The 27,191-nt window shown below is 34.3% G+C and overlaps 1 protein-coding gene across 2 annotated transcripts in view; it reads right to left on the reverse strand.

Moving 5' to 3' along the window:
* The window catches only part of LOC136832809 (protein slit-like), a 920,733-nt gene that overhangs the window by 216,644 nt on the left and 676,898 nt on the right, over window positions 1–27,191 (reverse strand). For both annotated transcript variants that reach the window (XM_067094397.1, XM_067094407.1), the window contains exon 4: window positions 14,085–14,156. In XM_067094397.1, coding sequence (XP_066950498.1) covers window positions 14,085–14,156 — 72 coding nt within the window. The remainder of the gene's footprint in view (window positions 1–14,084; window positions 14,157–27,191) is intronic.

The following is a 27,191-nucleotide window of genomic DNA, read 5'->3' on the forward strand; positions in this document are numbered from 1 at the left end:
CTCTCTCTCTCTCTCTCTCTCTCTCTCTCTCTCAATTATTCTTAGGATAACTCAATATAAATCACATTCCGTTATAAGAAAACAACGCATCCGTAACTTAGGCAAGATATGGTCGGGATAGGAGAGTTCTGAAATTTAGCGAATAAGAGTACCAAAACAAATATACTTAATAAATAGGAAAAGAAAATTCAGCAGACAAGTCACCTAACAGAATACGAGCGAAAAATCAGTCCCCTAAAATCAGATATCCATTTTTCGACAAATTCAAAATCATGACAAAAATCGATAAGTTACAAAAGCTTTAAGTCAAAGTATAAAAGCAACATAAGGTAACGTTTGACAGTTTCTGAAAATGAGACGATCCCATGGAAGAATGAGCGCCAAACGCTCGTGGGTACCAATTCGAGGTGACATTCTCACTTCAACAAGCCAAATCTCTCTCTCTCTCTCTCTCTCTCTCTCTCTCTCTCTCTCTCTCTCTCTCTCTCTCTCTCTCTCTCTCTCATCCAATTCCAGTCCATCACGAAAATGAACATTCTTCCTTTTACAGAAGATTTACCCAAACTTTCCTCACTTTCTGAGAAAGGCGCAGAGTTTCTTGGAGTTTTGGCTTCCGACGAAAAACACATTTATTTGTTTAAACGGCGTCGCAACGTGTAATTAGTGTCTCTCAACGGACACTTGCCTGCGGGACGAAATTTCAAAAAGAAGCAACAAGAAAAACAATTAAACGGTGTCTGTCTAAAAAAAAAAAGTAAACGTAATTATGCAGTAATTACGTTGCCCACTGAACAATTTTGATGCATTTAAATGAACGGTATTACATTTTTTTCAAGTCATAACAACTTGGGGAGATATGGTATTATTCTGAAGAGCCACTGAAAATTCTCTTTTTGACATTTGACACTGCTGAGAGATTCGACTCTTATTGAAAAATAAAAATCAAATATACATAAAATTTCGTAACGAGGATTATATGACAAAACTACTTGTAAACGCTTGGACCAAAAGATCTCTACTATAAAAACTTAATGGCAAGAAACTGTTTACTAAGTCGGCAAGAAATTCAGCGGTATTGTAAAGTACAGTATTATTTTGAAGGCAGGGCGCATCTACTTACTCGATGTCAGCGGTTCTTTCAGTTTTACAAATACTCAGAAACTTTTTAAAAGCTGTGTAAATATTTCAGGAAGATCAGTTTTTAGATATAAAATTTTTAAGTACACACACAAGAGGCAGAAGTATCAGTGCACTCTGACGAGTCCGGTTGTAATTTACAGGCCTCCCAAATATCCGTCATTGAACAAAATTTTGATCTCTTGTAATGTCTTTGACAGCATTCTATACTTACAATATCGGAACAGACTTCAAAAAATACAGAAGGTTTCAAACGCTTACTTTTCTGGTGTACCTCCCGAGGGTGCATGAGAAGATCTGTCATGGAGAGAGAGAGAGAGAGAGAGAGAGGAACACTCGACGAAGTAAACTATAATCTTTCCGTAGTTACACTGAGCGTGCTGGGATACGTTAAGTCCGTGCTCTATTGTGAGATAAAATAAAAATATAAATGAAACCAGAAACAAACAGGATACTTATATATGGAAGCAGATCCATTACAATATTAATAGTTCTGACAAAACATTCTTACGGGTTACTGGAAATCCTGAGCTTCAAGTGTCGGCTTTTGTTAAAGGTTGTTGACCAGCATCTTCTCGTCATATTTATAACAAAAAGCTCCCATCCCTTAAGGTGAAAATGCTCGAAGCTGACCTGTGAACCATTTTGCTTTTAGCACGGTTCGGCTAATAGGCGGTTACCTGTGAGCTTAAAGGATTAAGAGGGACGGCATCGTCTATGCTTTGAATTACTTTAGCTACTGGTCTCGAAATTATTTTACGAGGTTACTTTACTCATAAGGAATTTCTGTAAATGTCATGAGAGTGAGCCACAAAAAAAAAAAAATATATATATATATATATATATATATATATATATATATATATATATATATATATATATATATATATATATATATATATATATATATATATATATATATAAATGAAAAAGTACAGACGTTTTCCACTTATTTAATCATAAGACTGGACTTAACAGGCAATAAATTTAATATACTGTATTTACAAAGAAGACAAAACAAACGCTATCGTAACAGAAGATCGAGGAAAATACCAGTTTGCCCTTGCGCTACGCAGGATTAAACAAAAAAGTGGGAATAACCTAATAGGAAACGATAAACCAAACCCACAACTTAGGAAAAATTATTATTAGTTATAATCTCCGGCCGGCTAATGAAGAATTAGATGAATTTATTTCTGGTGATAGAAATTCATTTCTAGCTATAATGTGGTTCGGATTCCACAATAAGCTCTAGGTCCCGTTGCTAAGTAACCAATTGGTTCTTAGCTACGTAAAATAAGTCTAATCCTTCGGGCCAGCCCTAGGAGAGCTGTTAATCAGCTCAGTGGTCTGGTTAAACTAAGGTATACTTAACTTTTTATAATAATAAGCAAAAACTTCCGTCCAAGTGACAATCATGGGTTCTCTTCCCTTATAGACTTTCGATGGAATGGACAAACGAATAATTAAAGGGATATCAGATACTCAATAATTCATCCCTATTCTCATATACCCACAATGGATGTGAGCCTTTATATTTACTTACAGAATTTAAAAGTCAATGCTAACATGATTTTAGAGCACCTAACAGCAGCTCATAACATCTAGCCGTACATGATCATTTGTACATAAACATACATGTAAACATATATGTGAGTATACACACATATATATATATATATATATATATATATATATATATATATATATATATATATATATATATATATATATATTTATTATTTATAAATGTATCTAAATATCTATATAGGTATGCATAATGCCTAACACACCTGCATGTTTATCTTTCTTTTTGCGAGAAGCTATTGTGTTAAGTGTTAGTTGGTAAAGATGTTTAATTTAATACAGCTTGCATTCATGTATGAAGATTTATTTTTACATCCCATGTTTAACAGGGGAAAAAACGTTTCCAGCACTATTATTACACAATGTCAATCTAAGGCAATAAGAGTTTGAAAGGAATATACATTAATCATAACAGATGAAAAAAAATTTCTGGGTAAAAACTCACTAATAACAAAACAGAAGTGAGGAAAAAGCACCTAACGGGCGCGCACACACACACACACACACACACAGCGTTCCGTAATAATGCCTTACAAAAATATTCTTCACCAATTATTTTTCAATAAAGAAAATTCAGAAAACGAGCTAAAAGAACGTAAATACGATCACACAAAGAAAGAAGTTTGCAGAATTCGTAAGCGACTTGGACATTTTCTCTTATTTCTTTGCATCTTGCTGCTAGAGTTTACAGCCAAAGTTGCCGATGTTAGTAACAAAACTGAAGAAGCGCATTCGCCATTTCGCCTCAAGACTAGGCGAATCATCCAATACTGGCGTAAAACCTGAAACAGCATATTCGTTACGACGCCTCAAAGAGACTGGCAGCTTCGTTTACGTGGGAAGAGAGGTGAAAATCAGAAATATGTCCAACACCTTCGCCCGAATTACTACAATGCAAATTAAATCGACACGATGGAATACGATTAACCTTAGTCAGTAGCTATATTATATATTTGTTCTAAAAATTACATTTCCCCATAACGGTTGTTGGAAAAAAGAATAATTTTGTTTTTTAAAATTAGGGAGATTAACAATGCCCTTACAGCAAAATTTTGAAAGTGCTAAACACACTTACGAAATTCATATAAAATGTATAGCTCGGATATATCAATATATGACTGCCACTGGAGGAAAAGGCGCCTTTTTATGGTAGCAAATGATTCGGCAACAGATATTGAACTTCTGGTGTCTTACTGAAAGTAAGGCAACATCACAAGATGCCGAAATAAAATGCTCTTGTGACACCACTTGAACTCTTGTTCTTCATACTTAACGACATGAGCCTAATTTAATATGACTAATTTTGATTTTACATTAACAAAATTTTATGTAAAATACTGAAAATGATTCAAAGTCATTTGAATTTGTAATTTTACTGTAATTTCTAAAAAGAATTTAAGCAAACACAAAGATACTTTAGGGCAAAGGTAGAGCAAATGTGGCAGAACTCAGTTAATGAAAGGATACGATCTCTCAAATACTAAGCCCAATTTTCATGCCATTACTGGTGAGAGAAACCCAAATCGAATACCAAAGACGCACGTGTACAAAATATATTTTGTCATTTCGCTAATATTTTACTAGTGCTGGACAAAGTTGAGAGAGAATATTAAACGTAAAAAGCCGGTTTAGGGTTATGCAGCAAAAAACACATAAGGATTCGTATGTTTCCTTTTCCCCTACAGATCACAAAACCAGCTGATTATCATGTCATCGTCATTTTACTCCTTTATTTTACATAGCAAATTTATCCCACTTCGTAGGACCCAGTAATGATCCGAAGTCTTTTATCATTTACCACTGTATGAAAATGTGCAAGCCGAAAAATAAATGCATTTTATAATTCTTTCTTCATGTTTGATCTTGATAAGGACTTTCCATAGAGAATTATTGTTCAAGATCTGAAGTCCAGTGGTGCAAAACGTCAAAATAATTTCCAATAAATTAATTTTAACAAACTATAGCTGATAGAAGGGCGATTTTTTATTTTACGAAATGAGGCGAACAAAACAGCAAAACTATCTGTCACAGTAAACATGGACCTCCATCAGTTAAATGAATTCACACACCAAAGTTGCAGAGGCAAAAACGGATTCCATCAGCTAATGAACCTACTAAAACAACCGAAAAACTCTTGTCTGCCTCAAAACATCAGATAAATATGCACAAACATAAAAATAAAGAGATAAACTGAATAAACAATGCAAAACTAGCTTCGACACTTAAGAAGTATCAGAGTTTGTTTAACATATGTCCGACGAACCATGGCAAATCCCAAGGCAGGCGTTGGACATCGATAATCGTCCCGTGGCGGACGTTAATCACATTGAGCACAAGAACCATGATCCCAGCTGTGTTAGAAGATAAAGGAGGAGGAGGAGGAGGAGGAGGAGGAGAGGGAGGAAGAGGAGGAGAAGGAACTAAAAGATCAAGAGACCGTGGTGTTAGATAGCCATATTCCCAGTATTGCAAAGCAAACAATGTGGCTCTTAACTGGAGTACTGAATGAGAGTGCTAAAACCAAGAGAAATAAAACAAAGGGAAATAATTTTATTTGTGATTTTCACTCGGAAGGTGAATTCCAACCAGCACTCGCATGGAAAATAATCCAGCTTTAAATATAATGATATAATAAGCAAATAACTGAACATTTACTTCGATCAAATGAGTTACTGAATAAATGTTTTTAGGTGAAAACAACAAATGGCTCTCTGAATTTTAAACTTGAAAAGCTGAGTGCAGCGCATGAAAAAGAAACGAATTTTTTGCCACACAACGAAAAATGAATAAATACATTTATAAATAAATAAAGAAAGTCTACTGCTATATGACTGGCCCACTTGAACCAGTAGACAGCTCTATGATCCAAAATAAAAATATAGAATGTTGTATTATATCATATATCTCGTCGCTACACACTGCTATCATCATCTATTATTAGATCATATATCTCCTTGGCCACAATACGTTATCAGAGTGACTTGCTCGATCGCAAAGCAAACTAATTTGCGCTTTATTGTTTCGTATGAAGCCATCGCACCTGGGGAAGATGTTAATCTCTTGCCTACGAGTGTACATAGAAGTGAGCTTGGGTAAGCAGTCATATTTCTCTCGAGTTAGATCTTCATCTTGCAGGCAAGCTATATATTAAGACCTCGCCAAGCAGTGATACATCAGATCTTGTCAAGCAGTGATATATATAATAAGAGGAACCCCCCTACCTGGAGAGAACGGAGCCAGGTCAATAATTGCATAGTTGCAAGGTAGCTACAAAAAAGGGGGGGGGGTCATTCAAGGATAATGTGCATAAAAGACGCAAGGAAACATTAATTTAAATCAAGAATAAAAGGACCCAAAATAAAAATATTGGAAATTTTTCGTAAGAGCAACGCCTATAAGAAGCTTGAACATCATGTATAGTCTTCCTATTTCTTTTCTTGCCGCAGAGAAACTAGCTATATAGAGTAGTCTTTATGCAAGGGGCATGAAGCCATATATATATATATATATATATATATATATATATATATATATATATATATATATATATATATATATATATATATATATATATATATATATATATATATGTAAAATATGTGTTAAATTTTCATCATGAATTCTTGTTCTTCAATCTGTTTTCGGCAGTACTCGCCTATATATTAGAGTGCAATTCCATTATAGATCAATAATATCTTCTGAAGAAGGTCACGGTTTATTGGCTGAAACAGTTGTTGGCTTAATGGAGAGAGAGAGAGAGAGAGAGAGAGAGAGAGAGAGAGAGAGAGAGAGAGAGAGAGAGAGAGAGAGAGAGAGAGAGTTCAACATGGTATCATTTTTGTTTATCCCTTCAAGATTTCAGCCCTGAACTGAATATACGATGTACTGGAAATACTAGAAATACCGAAGATAAGATGTACAGGAAAGTGTTGCCACAGAGGTATAAATTCCACAATGCCACATGTGCATCAACACTGAATGAAAATAAAAGAAAAACTGCCAAAAAAGTTAATTATATATATATATATATATATATATATATATATATATATATATATATATATATATATATATATATATGTGTGTGTGTGTGTGTGTGTGTGTATTATATATATAATTTACATAAAATATAAGTGACATACATGCACATGTCTAGAACATATGTTTGTGTGTGGATGCGTTTACGCATGAGTCTGTACATGCATATTACGTAATATTACAGCATACAAAGTAAGTTTGTGAAAAAGGAAAAGTTAGGGACATTAAAACACATAGTCTACTCACACTGCGGTTTGAAAAGCTCGTTTTAATAAAAACTATTAACAAACGACGAGACACCGTAATGTGGATTTAACTTAATTATTTTCCGCACGGTTGTATAGCCATTTTGTACACCACCGTAAGTCTACATACAAGCTAAGCTGTGTTCACACGAATTACTTTCCACTCTTCCCATTCATTGCCGTAAGGATCCTCGTAAGACGAGGTAGCCTTCGAAGAATTCAGTCAAGTGACAGAGAAGTTAAACATTTCTTTTCAAGTTTTACTTCTCACCCTGTTGTCCTTCGATTTTTCTGTCTTTGGCTCAAAACGGAACGGCGGGTCGTCAGTCTTCCAGTGTCAGTTTCAAACGTAAACAAATATGAAGCCTATATCCCATAACCAGCACTCTGTATATTCGAATATATTTTATTGCCTCGTCAAGGTACAATTAAATTTCGATTAAGAAATAAAGTAAAGTTTGCTACAATGGACAGTTTCGTATAATAAAAATACATCACAATTCTGAAAATAGTTAATGCCTCAAAGTCGGTTCTAGGCTTAAACAAAAGATAATTACATGATTCTGTCAAAAAAGTTAATGTAAGATGTACTGAATAGAACCGCGTAACTCTCTCATGGTAAGTTACTTCAACTACTTGTTCCTATAAAAAATTACTCATTGAAAAATACGAAAAATCATCAACATACCCTAATTGTATATCAAATTATATAGTTTTCACTGAGGTAACTATCATTATCTACATAGCCACTTATTCATTTGTAAATCAGTCTCAAGTATGATAGTTCCCCCAGAATACACCACAACCAACGATTAATACCAAATTTAGAGTATTGCATTCCAGGCTGCTCAGACATTAATCAACAAGGGTAAAGTAAAAACCATGATCATCGTCATAACACAAGAGACAATACGAGATGTACTTCTCCCATTTATTTTTTCCTTCTTGATTTTAATTTTCTCTTTTACTGCCTCTCTTCTTCTCCTGGGCGAAGATTCATAGCCACTTATATAGCTGGTCTCCGCACCACAATAGGGAGCGTTTTGTGCGCTGATTGCGTGGAGGTGGATGACTAATGGCGGCCAGACTGCATTGCCTCACGGAACACCACCGCACAGAACAATGCCAGTCAACTCGTCCAATGTTACCTATCATTGCAAGTACGAACCTAAATGCTACGTGGATGTGTCCTTGACACTCCATGAATAATATGCTGGAATCTGCAAGTAATTATATGTTTTTCTCTTTTTTTATTTCTTCTGTTTTTACGTGTAAGTACTCGAAAAAGCGTTAGAAAAAATTCAAGACGACAAAGAATGATATCCGGTTGTTTCATCTCTCAAGAATGCCAAGGGGATCTTTCCGACGTCATCTCTCACTTGAATTCTTTTCAGAGTTTTCAATATTGTTTTACATCTTAATGAAGAATGTAACCAAAGATATGTGCCAAACCAATGTAGGAATCTTATCATCACATTATTAATGTCATATTAGAACCAATTCTTTACTTGCATACACATTATATACAAATAAATGAATACATTCCAAATTCTCAATTATAATACTGAGATGTCTGTATTCTAACAAATACCTGAGCTGAAGTACTCAATCAGGAAGCGATACATTAATGGAAATATCGAAGAAAATACTTTCGCAATAAAAAGAAGACGGAAAGATCTTGGCATTCGTGAGCGATGAAAAACAGGATATTATTCTTTGATATCTTAATCTATCCCTAGGCATCTTCCCATTATACTGCCTTCCTCAAAGATAAACCCGGATAACGGATAAATAAAATCCCACTGGACAAACATACACTAAAAGATATTGCATATATCAAAGACCACTGGATAAACATACAAGTTCATCTTCTCTAAGTAACAAAAAAAAAAAAAAAACAATAATGGCTCCCTTATTCTTACTTCGAAATGTAAAACCAACATCTGACCTAGGGTCAATTACTCTTGAAATTATCTGAGTGACTCATTTCCTCGACTATGCCTCACCTGCAAGGCTTTCCAATGCAGGGAGAAACAATACTTCAAGAGTAAAAGGAATCAGAATGAAACATCTTTATACAGAGTATTAAAGCAACGCTTCCTGGAATATAGTAAAGCAAACAACACTACAATAAAACGAAGTAAAATGTAACAAATTCTCCGGCAAGGCTGAGCAATCAATCCCAGAAAAGGACCCTTTCAATTAAAAGTTCTATTCCTATTTATACACTACATGTCTGAGGTAATAAAGCAAGCTATGAATTATGCACTGTGTTTACCATACAGGATTTAAAATAAATATCGATAATCTCACATTTTGGTAAAGTTTTCGTAAACCCCCATTCATGGCGTTTAGCGCAAATAAAACAATGTTGAGAGGGAACAGCATTTTATACAATAAATTAGGTAAATAATCACTAAATGAATGTTGAACGTAAATATTACTGGGATAAAGGTAGGATGGGACGGGATGGAAAGGGATAAAGGGTTAGGGATGGAAAAAGTTAGGGAGTGGTTTTATTTGCTAAACGGAAGTTTTTTTTTTTTTTTTTTTTTTTTTTTGCGAAACTGCGGAAGGAGGACACCCCTCGTTTTCAAGTCCGAAGCATTGCAGCATAATTTCTTTTTATTCAAGATATAAATGTGAACTTGATGCGTAATCAAACATAAATTTCATCTCTGAAAATTTCGAGGAAAGGCTAAAATGATCCTTAACTTATTCATTACATCAATAAGTGGGACGTACTTCCACGAAGAAACAAATAACCTGATAGTGATAAAAAGCCACGTTCCATCTTAAAATGTCGAAGAAGAAGAGAACAGATAACTTCTGTCTGTCAACATTAAGAGAAAATGAGCCATGGCTAAAAAGCAAGAAAAAAATGCAAGAAAATTAGAACTACAATCGACAATCGAAGTATCTTCGAGTTCCTCTATAAAAGGCACGCACAAGCCTCGGGAGATCCTATGTAACATACAAAAATAAACTTTCCGAATGAACTCATGAGAGAGAGAGAGAGAGAGAGAGAGAGATGTAAGCCAGTGTAATATGAACCTATTCCTTGGAAAGGGAATATTATGAACCTACTCCTTCCAAGGAAAGATAATAGCAGGGAGCAGTAATACGCAAAAGCAGGAAAGAGAGGGTTTATGCAACTGAACATGGAGGTAGATTCCTCTTACGGATGGAGGTTGCAATGATCCAGTCAAATGGCAACAATAGCAGAGGAAGATGGTGAGAAGAGGAGGAGGAGGAGGAGGAGGAGGAGGAGTAACCAATTCTTCCTCACCCTAAACAGCTACATTGCCCTTGCGTTCACTCTCCTTCCCCCCCCCCTCCCTTCCCCACTTCCTTCTCTCCACATATGACCGTTCTTGGCCTGAGGTCAAACATGTTTGTGCTTTCGCTCTCTTAGTGGGTGTGGTTGGCTCAAAGTTTTTCATGACGATTATTTATTTATATCTTCACATGAGTTCAAATTTTTCACTTTATACCTTGTATTAATACTATCATACATATTTTTATTTGCAAATAATGAGGGCGAATTTTCATCTTATTCAATTAATAGTAAATTTTAGGGAGCCATTATCTGGGTATATAAAAACTGAAATGAACAGTCCCATTTATTTAAAAATACTCAGCAATAAAAGGTAAGAAAATGGAGTTTTTTCAATTATTGCCTGTCTCAGAGATATGAGAAATTCAATTTCCTTTTTGCTTATCTAAATTGGACTGAGGGCTTAGCATTAAATAAAACACTTAACTGCCGTCCTTTCAGCCTTCCTACCCTCCCTCTCCAGCCAACTCTCACTCTCTCCCTCTCTCTCTAATTCCCCAAAGACTGACCGCGTTCTTCAACATATGTACGGTCTACTGACAACTGACAATTTTACTTATACTAAATAATTAATTAGAAGATAATTGAGAAAAAATGGCGTTTTCATCCATGTCATTTTGCTCTAAAGAGAAGCCATGCTGAAAGTGCGAATACCATTGGAACCTTACACAATTTAAAGGGATAAAAGGATTTGCGATAAATGTCACAATATTTTGGAAGCTACGATTACAGCTAAAATAACAAATCAATAAAATGGTATGAGAAATGCTTACATAACTACAACGGCTGAGAATATGGTAATTATCGTGATAAAATAATTCAGTGAAGCCTAAGCGAATCCTAATATGACTAAATACTTCATTTTAATAAGCACACTGTCAACAAAGTAATTAAACGCATGTTTTAATACGGAATATTAAAAGTACATAGTTTATAGAATTAAAACTTGAAAGACAGATTGATTGATAGTGTTATACAACAAATTTCAAAAGAGGCGCCAGTTTCTGTCAAAAATGGTTCCTAAATTATAGAAAACACGGAATGAAAATATCAATATATGGACTTTCATACAGACTGAACTCACTTACCAAAATACACTGAGAAGTGCGTACTAACTATACGAAAAATGAAAACCTGAATAAATTATCTCAAGTAACTTTATATACGTACAGAAACACTACCGGTTCGTGTAAAAAAAAAAAAAAAGCAAAAGAAAACTTGGAAAGTCCACAATAAACGTAATAAGAAACGCAGATGAACTGTCAGTCCGAAACTATTGGCAGGAATCGAAAGAGAACGACATACAGAACGAAAATAAACACACCCACTTCTCAGGTCCCCACGAAACAAACAGTTACCCATGCACAAACATGCCGACAACCATATTAAGAAAACATACCAATATACCATCGCAGCGGCAGCAGTTAATCAAACCTCCCTAATTATTCATCTTATCTCAATACCTCATGTTGCCACCTTATGAATAATGTTGATGCCGATGACATATGGCTCCAAACACGCCCCTCGGCCTCCGCTGTATCATCTCGAATAAGCCAGCCCGTGTGCCGACGTGTTAGGAATACATATGAGGAAGAAAACATATGTAAAAATTCATATGTCGAAACACGTATACCGGAAAAATGTGAAGCTTACGAGAAAAACAAATGCGCAGATGCTATGTTGCAGCAACATGAAACATAAAGTGGACAGTTACAAACGTAGAGGAGATACAAAAGGAGGAGAAGTCATATGTATCACGAACGAAAACCAACAAGCAAGCAAGCACACGAGTCAATATACCTAACAATAATGCATACCAGCAAAAAGATAACAACACCCAGGATACATATCGCACACAGCAAAGAAGCCAAACCACACGTACCCAAGTAATAACCAAACTGGCAAATACAGTTACCAAACATGCATACAAACACATATCCCCAGAGAGAGGAGGGAAATATGCTAACAAGCACATGTGATATATACAGGAAGGTAGGTTCCCTGGGTGGCCTGAATACACAAACACACCATTAGAGTGTCCGCGGTCCAATGTATGGGATGAGGTGCCATAACCCCCAAAAAGGATGTTTCGTTCGTTTTTCCATGGCTTCGTTTTCTTTTCTTCTTCTTCCCTCCGGAGAGGAATTTTTAGCATACCTATTTTGTTGCTTTGTTCACTTTTTATATAATTTTACATAATTTGCGAAGTAAAAATTTATGATACTCCATACATATACTTCTAGATATGTATCAGTAAATGGAGTAAAAATTGCTTTTCATGTACCTGACCACACATGCATATTTCGAAGATGAATGTAAACGTAACTCAAAGAAACAAGCCATCTCTCTCTCTCTCTCTCTCTCTCTCTCTCTCTCTGAATGAATTATGATATATTTCAGTGGGATATATGTTATTCGGCAATTATTAATTGAATAAAAATTACTTTACAGAGGGTAGGAGACAGAGAGGGGGACAGCGAATTTTGCTGGCTGATCACCAAGTGTGAAATGAAATTATCTCCTTAAAGGAATAGCTGTCAGCTCGGTGTGCATCACGAGAATTAGGGTACCGGCTGAATAAATTGTATTTGAAATTACAGTTTACTTTGGAACAAGCTGCTACAGTGTAACTGCATGTGTGAAAGAGAACACACATTGCATATATACATACATATATGTATATATATATATATATATATATATATATATATATATATATATATATATATATATATATATATATATATATATATATATATATATATATATATATATATATATATATATATATATTTAGTTACCTTTCCTCTGAACACTTAGAAACCCCAAAGCAACTGAGTGAAGAAATTCTACTTAAAAAGTGAGATTTGAACCAACGCTGGTTAGAAGACTAGGGTTAGTACTTAACCCTACTGAAGAGTATATTATGTAGGAGTAAGGAGTGAAGTGGATTTTTTCTGCACATACGATTCATCCTAGATTTGACGCAGAAAATATGAATGGAGAAGTAAGTCTGTTTTGCTCCATGATCAAAACCAACGTTGCCTAACTTCACTATTATAAAAAGCAAAGTTTTATCGAGAGCAACAAGCACCCTCTGTATGTGTGCAAAATTTCCAAATGAGTGTAACAACTTACTTTTCTGATAACTTATAATTATTACAAAGAAACATTAACAATCTAAAACAAAATATAAGGGGCAGGTAATCTATTACTGAAGGCAATGTAAAATCAGACAAACAGAAATTTTCGCAATAAGGGAAGTTCTCTCAAGGTATCATTAACCTTCATTCACTAGCATTTCTTTTTATCAAACCTGAAATCTGTCCTAACATCATCAAAATCCCTTAATACACCTACACCATTTCTAACGATTGTATAATCGATGCAATTATTAATCTGCCTCGCTGCAGAACTTCTCAGTTGCAGAGGTCCTTTTTTCCTCACACCGTTGGACTGTGGAACAGTCTCCCTGAGGATGTCGTGCAATTGGAGTTTCAAAGTTCAAGCGCAGATGCAATGCATTACTACCCTAATACTATTCTCCTTGCATTTTAATATATTTTTGTCTATTTATTAATTTATTTTTTCTTTTCTTTCTGTATTTTCCATACTCTTTGGAAGCTTGAATTTCAAGTCAATGGCCTCTGTGGGCTTGTTCCATATGAATACGGTTCATCTTCTGAATATAATAATAATAATAACAATTAAGCAAATGATTAAATTGTTCGGGTACTTACAGACGCTCCAGTTGGTGAAGATCCTGGAAAGCCCCGCGTTCTACGGTGTGGATTTCGTTCTCGTGAAGTTGCCTGGAAGGTGCAGAGAGATGGCGTTAGATCAGATGGTAAAACAAAGAGATGATAAGAAAAAATATTCGTACATGAATAATTTTCATAATATATCGATAAGTGAAAAATATCAAGGATGTAAACAATTCTTTATGATCAATAAAACGGGAGCCTTATGATCTTGTCACTTCATCAGTTACTACATTAAGAAATTACTGTCTGTGTGTATGTGTATAAGTATATGTATATATGTGTGTGCATAAAAACTCTGCAAACGTGCCTAAAATCATATTAAATACAGTAAAATTTAATAGGATGCTGCAGAAAAGAGAGAGAGAGAGAGAGAGAGAGAGAGAGAGAGAGAGAGAGAGAGAGAGAGAGAGAGAGAGAGAGAGAGTTGCTTCAAATATAAGTAGCATGGATATTTCAATGGACATTTGAAAGAAAAAAAAAGACGTAAATCTACTGCCATTCATCAAGCAAGAAAACCAAACAGATCTGCTTATATTAGTTTTGTTAAAACTACTCATTTTTTAATTAAATCTTTCAATATAACAAAACATAAAAATATCCTTATTACTGAATTTCCAAAAAGATGAATGGCATCCAAATGACACTGTACGTGAGAATTTTTATATTTAACGAAAAATGAGCATACATACACTCTCTTCTATTCACAGGAAATTAACAATGATTAAAAATATATATATATATATATATATATATATATATATATATATATATATATATATATATATATATATATATATATATATATATATGTGTGTGTGTGTGTGTGTGTGTGTATATACATAATATGTGTGTGTATATATGTATATGTATGCTTATGTATATATGAATGTGTGCACGTTCTTTTATATAAAAATTGTCCTTTCTTTAAAAGAAATTATGCTGCCGTAATAAGGAAATCAATGTAACCACCAAAAATATCTTACGATAGACATGTAGTTTCAATATAGCTTCGTATTCAATGCATTATTTATAAGTGATCACCCTCACATAATGAAGCTAGGAAAGAAAAGGATATGGAAATATAAAAAAAGCGCAAAAGATAGACAGCAAAACATCGAGTAGACTTAATCCTCTAAGATAAACCCACCAACAAAGAGTATGGATCACAGACGATCACAAAAACGTTTTGAATTCGATGTTTGCTTTGCAGCGTTTGGGATCAAAGGAAGAATAACTCCTCATCAGCGACTATTGTTGTCCCTTCCCCGACACACACGCACATACACACACACACACACACACACATACACGGACCACGTTAAAGGCACCCTGGATATTCTGGTCAGACTCGGGCTGGTGATGGAAATATCTTATTTCCAAAAGTTACCGATCGCTTCAGTGACTGCTACTACTTCTGCTATCAAGTTTATTTTTGTACGGAAATAACAAACAAACACACACACACACACACACTGCTACTACTACTATTTTGAAGTAGTATTAGTATTTGTATACTACTACTACTGCTACTACTACTATTACTACTACAACTACTCCAAAAAGTTACTCAGCAATAGCTGTCATTAAAACAAGAATTCCCCCCAAATTAAAAGTACTATCACTAGAGCAACTGCTGCTGCTGCTGCTGCTGCTGCTACTTCCATTATATCTGAGCATTGTACCTTTAATTACTCTCTTACACCATTGGCTAACATCGTAAATGAGCTAACCGCCGTGTGATTCCTTATAGCACAAACAATCAACTCGATCGAGAACTCGTCTTTGCTAAATAACAACGACAGCTCTTGCTGGTACACTGAATATCAGCGCAATACTTCAAAAGGTAATTACGGTTATACACGACAACCCCTGTGTGTGTAAATTTTAGATGGAACTGCTTGATACTCCAACGCATCGCATATTGCACAGAAGAGAGTTGGATGAAGAAAACTTCACAGACAGAACACACACACACACACACACACACACACACACACACACACACACACACACACACACACACATATATATATATATATATATATATATATATATATATATATATATATATATATATATATATATATATATATATATAATTATATAAAGGCAATGCCTAGCACCACTCTGTCGCTTCACTTTCCTTCGTGTCATTGCCTTTATTTATATATTCATCACGTTCCATATTTTCGTGATTCATTTATACATACATATACATATATATGTATATATGTATATGTATGTATGTATATATGTATATATATACATATACACATATATATATATCACAGGCGTGGTAGTGTAAATCTACTCCGCATGTACTTCGAAGCACAGTCTTAACAGAGTGAAATAATGAAGACAATGAGGAACAATGGGTTTGACAATTTTTAACAAGATCTGGCACAAGGCCCTTTCCGTGATGCTTCCTTTATTTTTTAGACTTGGGTGGTTCTTTTTAGTACATGTTCTATTGTAAGATAGTTTTTCACTGCCCTCTCACTGCTTCAGGGACGTCTTTAGGATTCTGTTATTTTGATTTTCTTTAATTAGCCCTCCTACGAAACCTCATTGTTAAAATAAGATGAACGGGGTTCACTGGGACATGTAGCCAAAATTTTAGGGAATCGAGAAGTTAACAACTCATTGCAGACGTGCCAATTATTTGCATAAAAAAGATAAAATTTCCATGAATATACTCTCCAGCAAGAGAGAGACGAAGTCATTAACGAGAAACGTATGTGACCTTTGCAAATAGTACCTGACCTATAAGACTTCCTGACCACACATGGAGCAATAGATCAAAGCTGCAATTACTGGTCAAAAGTAACTAGGTATTATGAATGAAAAAGTAAAATCAAACTGGTGTGTGAAGGTAAACTTGTGCCACAAAGTCAAATAGACATGAATCTAAATATAATTAATATATTTCACAATTCGTGCAGTTCATGAAAAAGCAAAGGAATTTATCTTCTAAACCGAAACTACTAACCGAGTTCAAGTTTTGCATGAAAATTAGCAAAGCGTATCAGCAAAATATTCAATACGTTGCGAAAAAAATTTATTACGTATACGTACACATATTTGCTAATATATGAAGATACACATGTCTGCTAGTTTGGAAGTAATACTGATCCATCAAAAAGTATTCTATAGCAAAGACCCGGATCTGAATTCCAGAACAATTTTCAATGTAACTACATAGTCTAACACATAATATACTAAGGGTATTTACGGGCCGCAAAGTCGCAGAACAACAACAAAAAATTTGGAAGGAAACTTGAATTTTTCACTTTGAAACGAACTTAAACACCATGGTCCTTTTCCTTAAAGCCGAAAATAACATAGTGAAATGTACTAAGTCAATAATACTAGAGATATTAAACAAGACTGAAGACTGACGATAAAGGACATAAATTTATGTTAAAATAAGCGTACTTGCAGTTTACACTGTGCACTTTATTCAGTAAACTTATATATAAGAGAGAGAGAGAGAGAGAGAGGGCGGTGATCTGATACGAGCCATAATAACTATATTATACTAGGCACCGAATAGAAAAAAAAACATAAAATACGAAAGCCCTAACACACACACACTACACACACACACACACAGGGAATTATAGACGGTCCAGTTAGCATCCTCTAACGTGGTGAAGAACGAAGGTCATAATGTTTATAAAACAGTTCGTTCAAAAATAATAAAATCCAAAAGTATTTGCAGAAGCTATGAGAGTACTTCCATATGAACACATATGAATGTGAACAGAAATCTTATAAGCAGTTATAACAACTCCAATAACAATGGCAATCAAAACAAATATGTTCTAATCTGTATACAAATGCCCACACTAACAGATCAACGCCTAAACACTACTTGCCTCCCCGAACAAGACAAGATAAAAAAAACATGCATACCCAGACATCAACACACACCCACTCTGTTGTTACCGGAGTAAGCAGTTCATTCAGCGCAGTTCACAAGCCGATGAATGAACGTGGTCAGCACAGACTTCGCACTTATTCATCAAGAAAAACCACGAGTGAGACAGTGAATCATAAAGGTGAGTCAAACACACCCATGCCTGAGAAAGAGCCATAAGCTAATGCCCGCAAAACATGGCCTTCGTTGTTGCACAGATGATGATATTGCAAAAAAAGAAAAAAGGGTGTTGCATACGATCTAAGCATTGCTGGGCGTTGTCTGTTCACACCCTGAACACCTGGACACCCATTTCTAATCGCGTCAGATGGTTAAAAAATATATAACTTCGACAGGTACGTGGTGCTTATCATTATTACACTTTTATTCATAAGATGCGAGAATTCTTACTGATAAAGCTAAATAGCTAGTCTTGCCTACACTGTGATAAATTAATATAAATAAAAATCTTATTAATAAATAAATAAATAAATAAATAAATAAATAAATAAATAAATAAATAAATAAATAAATAAATAAATAAATAAATAAAGGGGATATCGCAAATACCCTCATGCATAATTGTGAAATATTTCAGTGGTTAGGAAAAAAAGTGTCTAATATACCATACACATTTTTTTAACAGGATAATAATACTTAGGTAATACGAGCATTAACTTAGAAATACATAATTAAAACACTAACGCTCAAATCCTTTAGAATACAGTCATAAAAATCATTTTGATTGGCATAAATATCAAACATAAAATAAAGTAACATTTTCAGTGTTCAAAACTTAAAATCCAACAAACATCAGCTCGGTTAATAAAATATATTCGAAGATTTGAAAATTATATAGCTAAACGATAAAAGGCGGCTGTTAAAAATAACATATTTTAGGAAGGATGAAATTCCATATTGAAAAGACTAAATCACTGACTTTAAATAAAATAAAGTTTAACAAGAAAATCCTTGAATCCTTTAGTCAAATATGCAAAATTTATTTGTAAACATAAAATAGAACCGAAAACAACAAGGAGATGCAATTCTTATTCTTGTGTGGTCTCAGCACGATCTAACCAAATTTATGTCGATTCAAAGAGAATGAAAAAAAATAGATAACCCTAAATTATCGGCCAAAATAGTTTATCTCTACTGAGGTAAATACGAGGCTGGCATTCCTTTTTCCTTGCTCTCACATCCTACATAAAACACTTAGTACGACTGAGATATGTGCATATATCCTACTAAAGTTAAGCAAAGCATTTCTAGTCATTAAAATTAATAAACATGTTAGGATAATCGTATATATATATATATATATATATATATATATATATATATATATATATATATATATATATATATATATATATATATATATATATATATATATATATATATATTAAGAAAAAACTGATTATGAATATTTTTAAGAGGGGAAAAATAAAGACTGGAGAAACTTAAAGATAGAATAAGTGAATAATTTCAAGAACAACAATAAGGAGATGGAAGAGAATAACTGATCTAAATGCCGAATTTATAACTACAGACATAACAGTAACAAAGGAAAGTAATGGTTTCAGAACCAATCGACGCAAGGGATCGAGATCTGACCTAGAAGAACCCCTTGGCAGGCAGGAAGTCCTGAGACAACCAATCAAAACCCATCATGGATTCATATACAACACAAAGTCCCATAAAGATGCTGCACAATGGGAGAAGATACGTAAGTAGTCGTATTTAACCCGCAACATACGTTACAATACAAACCACAAACACCAGTTTGCAATATTACTGTCGGTGCAACACAGATCAACAAGAGGCTACAGGCTGAACTGAATCGGCAGAACATGAATTCCAGCTAAGAAGGGAGTGGCGGATATTTTGTGCTAATGGAAAATTTACGACATTCTATTTACTTGTGTGTACGCCGCAGGATATTCTACCTTTATGACGAAACACTAGTTTAACCCTGACTTAAAAATGCCATAATTTAACATTGAAAACGCTCTTTGTCCTCGAAAGCTTCAAATAATTTAAGGATGGTCCCCGGAATGCTCTATAAGTGATGGATATTCAAATGGGTGTTCGTTCCTTTATCTGAAAATCTTATTTGCTTTTGAATATAAATCACGATGGGATGGATGTCCCTGACGTCTTAAGAAGGCCATCAAGCAAAATGGAATGGGATCGCGGAAGGCAATGAATGAGGAGTATGAGGTTCTGGAATCTATCGTGTTTTACTTCATCCCTGACTCGTATATGCTAACGAAAGAAAGTAAGTGATATTTTTTTAACCATGGTTACACAAGGCGTGGGCTTCGACACTCTCAAATACCTGAAATATATTCATAAATTATATGAAAGCATTACTGCCAGTCAGTTGATGAATAATATAAATTCACGGAATACCCTTTCTCCTTACATTAGATATAATTCATATCACTACCTCTCGTTTACGGAAATTATTATTTTCACAGCTAGTCAAGAAATGACTGCTTGTATGTACAGCAGAACGGTTCATTTCATAATTGACTTACGTAGACATTTTAAGGACGGATGCCCTTCTTGACCCCAACCCTCCCGTTTTGTCCAGGCTTGGAACCGGCACTAGGTTGGGACTGGCTTCGCCCCCACCCCAACCCCCAATACATACACACACAACAGAGGCTAGGTTCCAATAGCAATAATAAGTGCAAAGTTGACCAGTCAGCAAAGACCCTGCTGAACGCGTTTAAAAAATCTGTAACCTTGCCCTTGACCTAATTACGCTGGGTATAATGAAAATGCACCTGACTTGATAATGAGACCACATACCAAACTGGGACTGTATCATGAATGCAAACCAAGTTATCTGTAAAAAAAAATTTTTTTTTTTTGTTACCTTAAGGTTGACGAAGCGCCTTCTAGTCAATATCAAAATGTGTTTGACTCGAAGCTGATACAAAGGCTATTCTTAAACTCCGTACTGTGAATGCGCATTTAACAGCATGAAAAGTCTGACCTTGAAATACACGGCCAAATGACCAAACGAGATACAATTGACCTGTTGCGGAAACAACATACAAAATTTGAACACAATACAACAATTTATGAAAATAACCGAAGTCTTACTAATCCTGTTACAACGATTCCCATATACAATGTACTAAAAAATTACTGCTACAACTACAACTGCTACAATCCGTCTTAGCCATCATTCCAAGCAAAAACAACCGGTCCGTCATAAGAACTTCAGTCGACCTAAACTCAAAAAAAAAAGTGCATAAAGAATTTTATCTAAGGGGAGAACTAGGGTCAACAACAGCTCTACCGGAGCGATGGTAGATAAATGCCTCTTGGTAGATAGCTGTCGTGGAAGTAGAACCAAGCAGCCAGCAGCCGACAAGGGATAATTGATAGTCTTGAATAATCTCCCTCCATGATCACCTATTACATATTCTTAGCTAGCGCTTCCACTGCTTATTAGCCACTGTGAAATTATTAATTATGAATCAGGACACATCTGGCCCCCCCCCCCCCGTCGCTTTTTTGTTTTATTATCAGTCTTATTTTTCTTCTCTTCCGTTTGAAATATCCGGTAACATAGTTTTTAACGTACCTAATTATTAAATCTTTCCCTCCTAAGATGTCTGGCCACATTCATAATCACAAATAAGATTTACTTAGAAACTGTAGAACGTACATAGGTGGACTCAATTTTCAAATTCATATACAAACACACACCGACCAAAAACGTATAAGAAATAAATATATATATATATATATATATATATATATATATATATGTGTGTGTGTGTGTTTGTGTGTGTGTGTGTGTGTGTGTGTGTGTGTGTGTGTGTATGTGTGTGCGTATGAGTATTTTAGAAATAAATATTTCTATATCGAAAATGATTACGAGATAAAAATATGTCATGGTTAGGTTTTTTTTTTTAAGTTATATCAATCCAGCCAATACAAATGTTTGAGATATTCATTAATATCTAACAAAATAAGGAGCAAAGAACCGACTATATTTCAGATCCCTTCCGCACATAAATAAATCATCTTTCTTATCTATAATAAGAGAATTCTTGTTAGTTGCATCTTTACGGATAAGAGAAAGTAATGACCATCTCAGTTCCAGCATTTGAAAGAAACAGTAAATAAATAAAACCCCCCAAGCAATCGGAGTCAGGAAAGAACGCGTTTACAACAGAGAGAATTTCATGCTAATAGGAGCCGTCAATTCTTCCAGAGAAGCCCTTCGACCCGAGAACCCTTTCTCTCGAGTCGACATGATTTCATTCGATTCTCAATCGCGTCTCCGCCATTTCTTTACATTCGTTCAAGAAATTCCTTTAGGCTTCATTAAACTACCAATGACTTCCGTCAACGACATCGAGGGGAGCTGGGGAGGGTGGGAGGATGCGGGGGTAGAGGGCGCGTATGCGCGCGCCTTTCAACATTTCTCTCCAGTACGCCCACGTATAAAATCCCACTTCCTCAGGCCCTATCCGGCCCATCCCCGCTCTCCCCAACCCTTTAAAAAAAACCTTCACCAAATCATTCAGGTAGTCCTCCGGGGACGCACTCAATCACACGCTCTTATTTCATATCCAAACAAACCTTTTGATCTTTCCCGAAGGAGGGTCTTTGCTTTTCTAATGAAGTTTCTCCTAATTCATTACTCTCTCTCTCTCTCTCTCTCTCTCTCTCTCTCTCTCTCTCTCTCTCTCTCTCTCTCTCTCTCAGAATCCTTCGCATTTGTTTCCCAGCTGCTATAAAATGTCTAGCCTAAAAGTTCGTTTATTATGAGGAAACTCGAATTCCTAAATTCAAAAGTATAAAAGAATTCAACAAAAACCATCTTTGCTTCAACAGCAATTTTAAAACTGGTAAAACAAAGGTCGTTAATTATACAATTTGCAAAACACAAAAGTACCCACTGATGATAAATAACCCTAAAAATAAGCCATGAAATTATCCACACCTTAGTTACGGCACATGCTGAAGGTGACCATAAAAATAGGCAATTTATTGCTATTTAAGTACTTAACCAACCACAATATGCCAGAGTCTGCTATATACCTTATAGCGCGCGCTACTATGCCATATTTTACTTACAATAATTACTCCCTTACCGGCAAATTATTCTTTTATTCATTTAATTTTCAGTGATTTATCCGCATAATTTTAATCCTACCTTCCTGTCTTTTAGTTTTCTGTAAAAGTAAACTATTGTGCCGGCTTTGTCTGTCCGTCCGCACTTTTTCTGTCTGCCCTCAGATCTTAAAAACTACTGAGGCTAGAGCTGCAAATTGGTATGTTGATCACCCACCCTCCAATCATCAAACATATCAAACTGCAGCCCTCTGGCCTCAGTAGTTTTTATTTTATTTAAGATTAAAGTTAGCCATAATGGTGCGTCTGGCGACTATATAGGACATGCCACCACCGGGCCGTGGTTAAAGTTTCATGGGCAGCGACTCAAACAGCATTATACCGAGACCAGCGAAATATAGATTTATTTTCGGTGGCCTTGTTTATACGCTGTAGAGGCTGTACAAAAAACTCGAAACTCGAATGCGCCGAAGAAACTTCGGCGCATTTTTTACTTGCTTATTTCATGCTCTTAATTGGTTTTCTATCCATATGGTTTCTTTCGTAAGAATAAGCTCACACTGTGAAAATAATCAACAACAGGAAAACTAATAAAAAGGTCCTATACCAACAAGGCAAAACATTACCTACTAATGGGCAGATTTTCATATATTTATGACATCAGTACTACATCGTTCTGCCGTTGATATTCAACAGAAATTATCCTCCCTCAAAGATTACTCAGTAATAAAAGAGAGAGGGGAAAAAGTAAGAAAAAAGAATATTTACTGGCCGTCAAAGGTTGACTCATTGTATGAGACCGATGTCAAAAAACGAAAAATGTTAATTAGGAATCGTCTTAACAAATCCTTTAATTTTTTTTCCAAGAGTAGAAACTCTTTTTCTTATTGGCTTCATCGGTCGAGGGTTAAGTATCGGAATTTTCTAGATAATAATCTTCTGGCAGTCAACACTGGTCGCGGATATCTTCTTCCTTCTATTTAACGAATAGCAACGATGAATTTGTCATTCCATAACCTAATATATAATGACAATTATAGTAACTATGATAATGGAAGTTATAAGAGCCATATCAAAAGTTCATAACACACTTTCAATTTTTTACTTTCTACCTCACCTCTGGATCGAACCCGAAACTCTTCAGTGAGTTGGTGGTGATCTTGGGTAGTGCCCTTGAGAATCTTGGGTTCGATCCCGAAGTAAGGTAAAAATTTATTTCTATTACACACGTGAGTGGCTGTTGTTAATAATAATAATAATAATAATAATAATAATAATAATAATAATAATAATAATAATAACTATTATTATTATTATTATTATTATTATTATTATTATTACGAAGGCACAATAAAAAAATCTTAAGTTAATCACGTAACGCTAGTAAACAGAAAACTGAATGAGCAGCTAAAATGACAACAAGTAAGCGATCAATGCATAAAAAGAACTGAGAAAATGGCATGACTCCAAACAAATACCTAATGATGGCGAGCAATGAATTCCAGGTAATAAACGTCCGAAAATTTAACATGGTCGATGGCATCTTGTAAGGTACATCTCCCGATAAGTTTGGGAATATACTAAAAATAAATATTCTCTCATCAATTGGCATCAACGCAAAATAAAATTTCTTCTCATTGATATATCTGAAAGAAAAATGAATTTTCTTCCAAAGTGAATTCACAGAAACATCAGTATATAACTTTCTTGTAATTTTTGAGATGATCTGTCTCTTGTAAACTGATATACTGTATATACTATATATATATATATATATATATATATATATATATATATATATATATATATATATATATATATATATATATATATATATATATATATACATATATATAAATATATATATATATATATATATATATATATATATATATATATATATATATATATATATATATATATATATATATATATATATTATATATATAAACAATCATTACCATGTAGCCTTGTGTTTTGTTAAACCTTATACATGGCATTACATATAAAATAACAGTAGCTGCATCGTTATTTATTGGTTAATACAGTCGACTTTTGAATAATGACCTCGAACGTATGCAGACAACGGCTTCTTTTTAACCTAAGGAAAAGAACGATATAGAATTTACACTATCTAACGATACCATTTTGAAATCAATTATTTGCTGAACATTTATACGCTACATCGATTAAAGCCGAAGAAAAAATTAAGTTAATATACTAACACCTTTTCAAAACAAAATGATAATAAGATATTCCATGAGCACTGTAATGAAATGAAACAGATAATCAGTTTCTAATTCACCTGTAAACTGTGGCCCTCATTTCTACTAAATTTACTCAGCAGAACTTGGTACACGGCAATGTAAACAAGGGCAAAGAGATTATATTCACCTCTTTTCTAAACAGATTTGATGTTTACAAGCGCCATACTTCACACAATATTAATAGTAATCCAATGTCTGTCGGGTCTTCACCTGAGGAGCCGACAGACATTAGATTAATATTAATATTGATGATCATGTTAACTAACGGAAGAGGTGAGCATTGACTGAATATATTTGTTAGGGGAAGGAGTTAAGATGAAGAGCGGGCGGACATTTTATTGATGTCAATACTGGGTGAAGTTTATCGTTTGTAAACATTATGCCTGTTTGTAAAACATACATGTCAATGATTTCCAACCCATCGTTTAAATTGTTCGAGTAACAATTTCTGCTGTGAAAATTTAATAGAAATATAAGGACGACAGTCTACTAGCAAACCGAAAACTGATTACCTGTCTCAGTTCATTGCATTTCCCATGGCATTTTTTAATACTTCTTCTCAACACTGCATGGTAATTTGGTATGAGACTGTTTCTTTCCTCCTTCATTGTCTCCATTACTGTTACTCTACCCCTTGACCCTGGCCATACACCAATATTCAAGACATATCACAACACACGCGCACACATACACACACACAAACACACACACACACACACACACATATATATATATATATATATATATATATATATATATATATATATATATATATTTACATATATAAATATATATACATATAAATATATATTATATATACACACACACACACATATATATATATATATATATATATATATATATATATATATATATATATATATATATATATATATATATATAGATATATATATATATATATATATATACATGCATATATATATATATATATATATATATATATACACACATACATTAATAGTCATTAATTGACTGACCGATTGATTATGAGTTACCTGGAGTCAAACGACTCTCGCCACTGACGCAGATACTTGCCTCTTGAACAAAGGCAGAATAAATGATTCAGGAAACAAAAAGGAAGGCATAGAGTTCCACATTCTAAGAGTACACGATATTAAGGAATGATTAACGAGGTTAGTTGTCGTGTTTGTAATTGCCGGAGGTTGCCTGAGGGGTAATCCACCTTGTAAAAGAAAAATCATAAATATATCTAGATTTTAAAAATAAAAAAACTACTGATAAATAAAAAAAAAAATGTTCTTAACATATTTACGTTGGGAGTATTTTTTTTTTCGAAGAACTGAGAGGTATTCTGTCCCGTAACAAACAAAAATATTTTCCTCTTAGAATAAAGTGATATGTTCAGCAATATATTCAAAGTGACCCTCTCTCTCCTCTCTCTCTCTCTCTCTCTCTCTCTCTCTCTCTCTCTCTCTCTCTCTCTCTCTCTCTCTCTCTCTCTCTATATATATATATATATATATATATATATATATATATATATATATATATATATATATATATATATATATATATATATATATATATATATATATATATATATATATATATATATATACTGTATATATACATTAGAACGATCTAACCATCACGCATTTGTACCAAGTGGAGACCAACACACGCAAATCTCTTTCGAACTTGATACAGATCTGAATAAAAAGCTATTAATGCCGAGGACGCTTCAGCAATAAAATGACGTCACTAAGCCCCTCCCCTTCTCGGTTTATTAAGCCCAATGATTGATAGTTA

Source organism: Macrobrachium rosenbergii, chromosome 4 (genome assembly GCF_040412425.1).
Source record: "Macrobrachium rosenbergii isolate ZJJX-2024 chromosome 4, ASM4041242v1, whole genome shotgun sequence".
Classification (NCBI taxonomy): Eukaryota; Metazoa; Arthropoda; class Malacostraca; order Decapoda; family Palaemonidae; genus Macrobrachium; species Macrobrachium rosenbergii.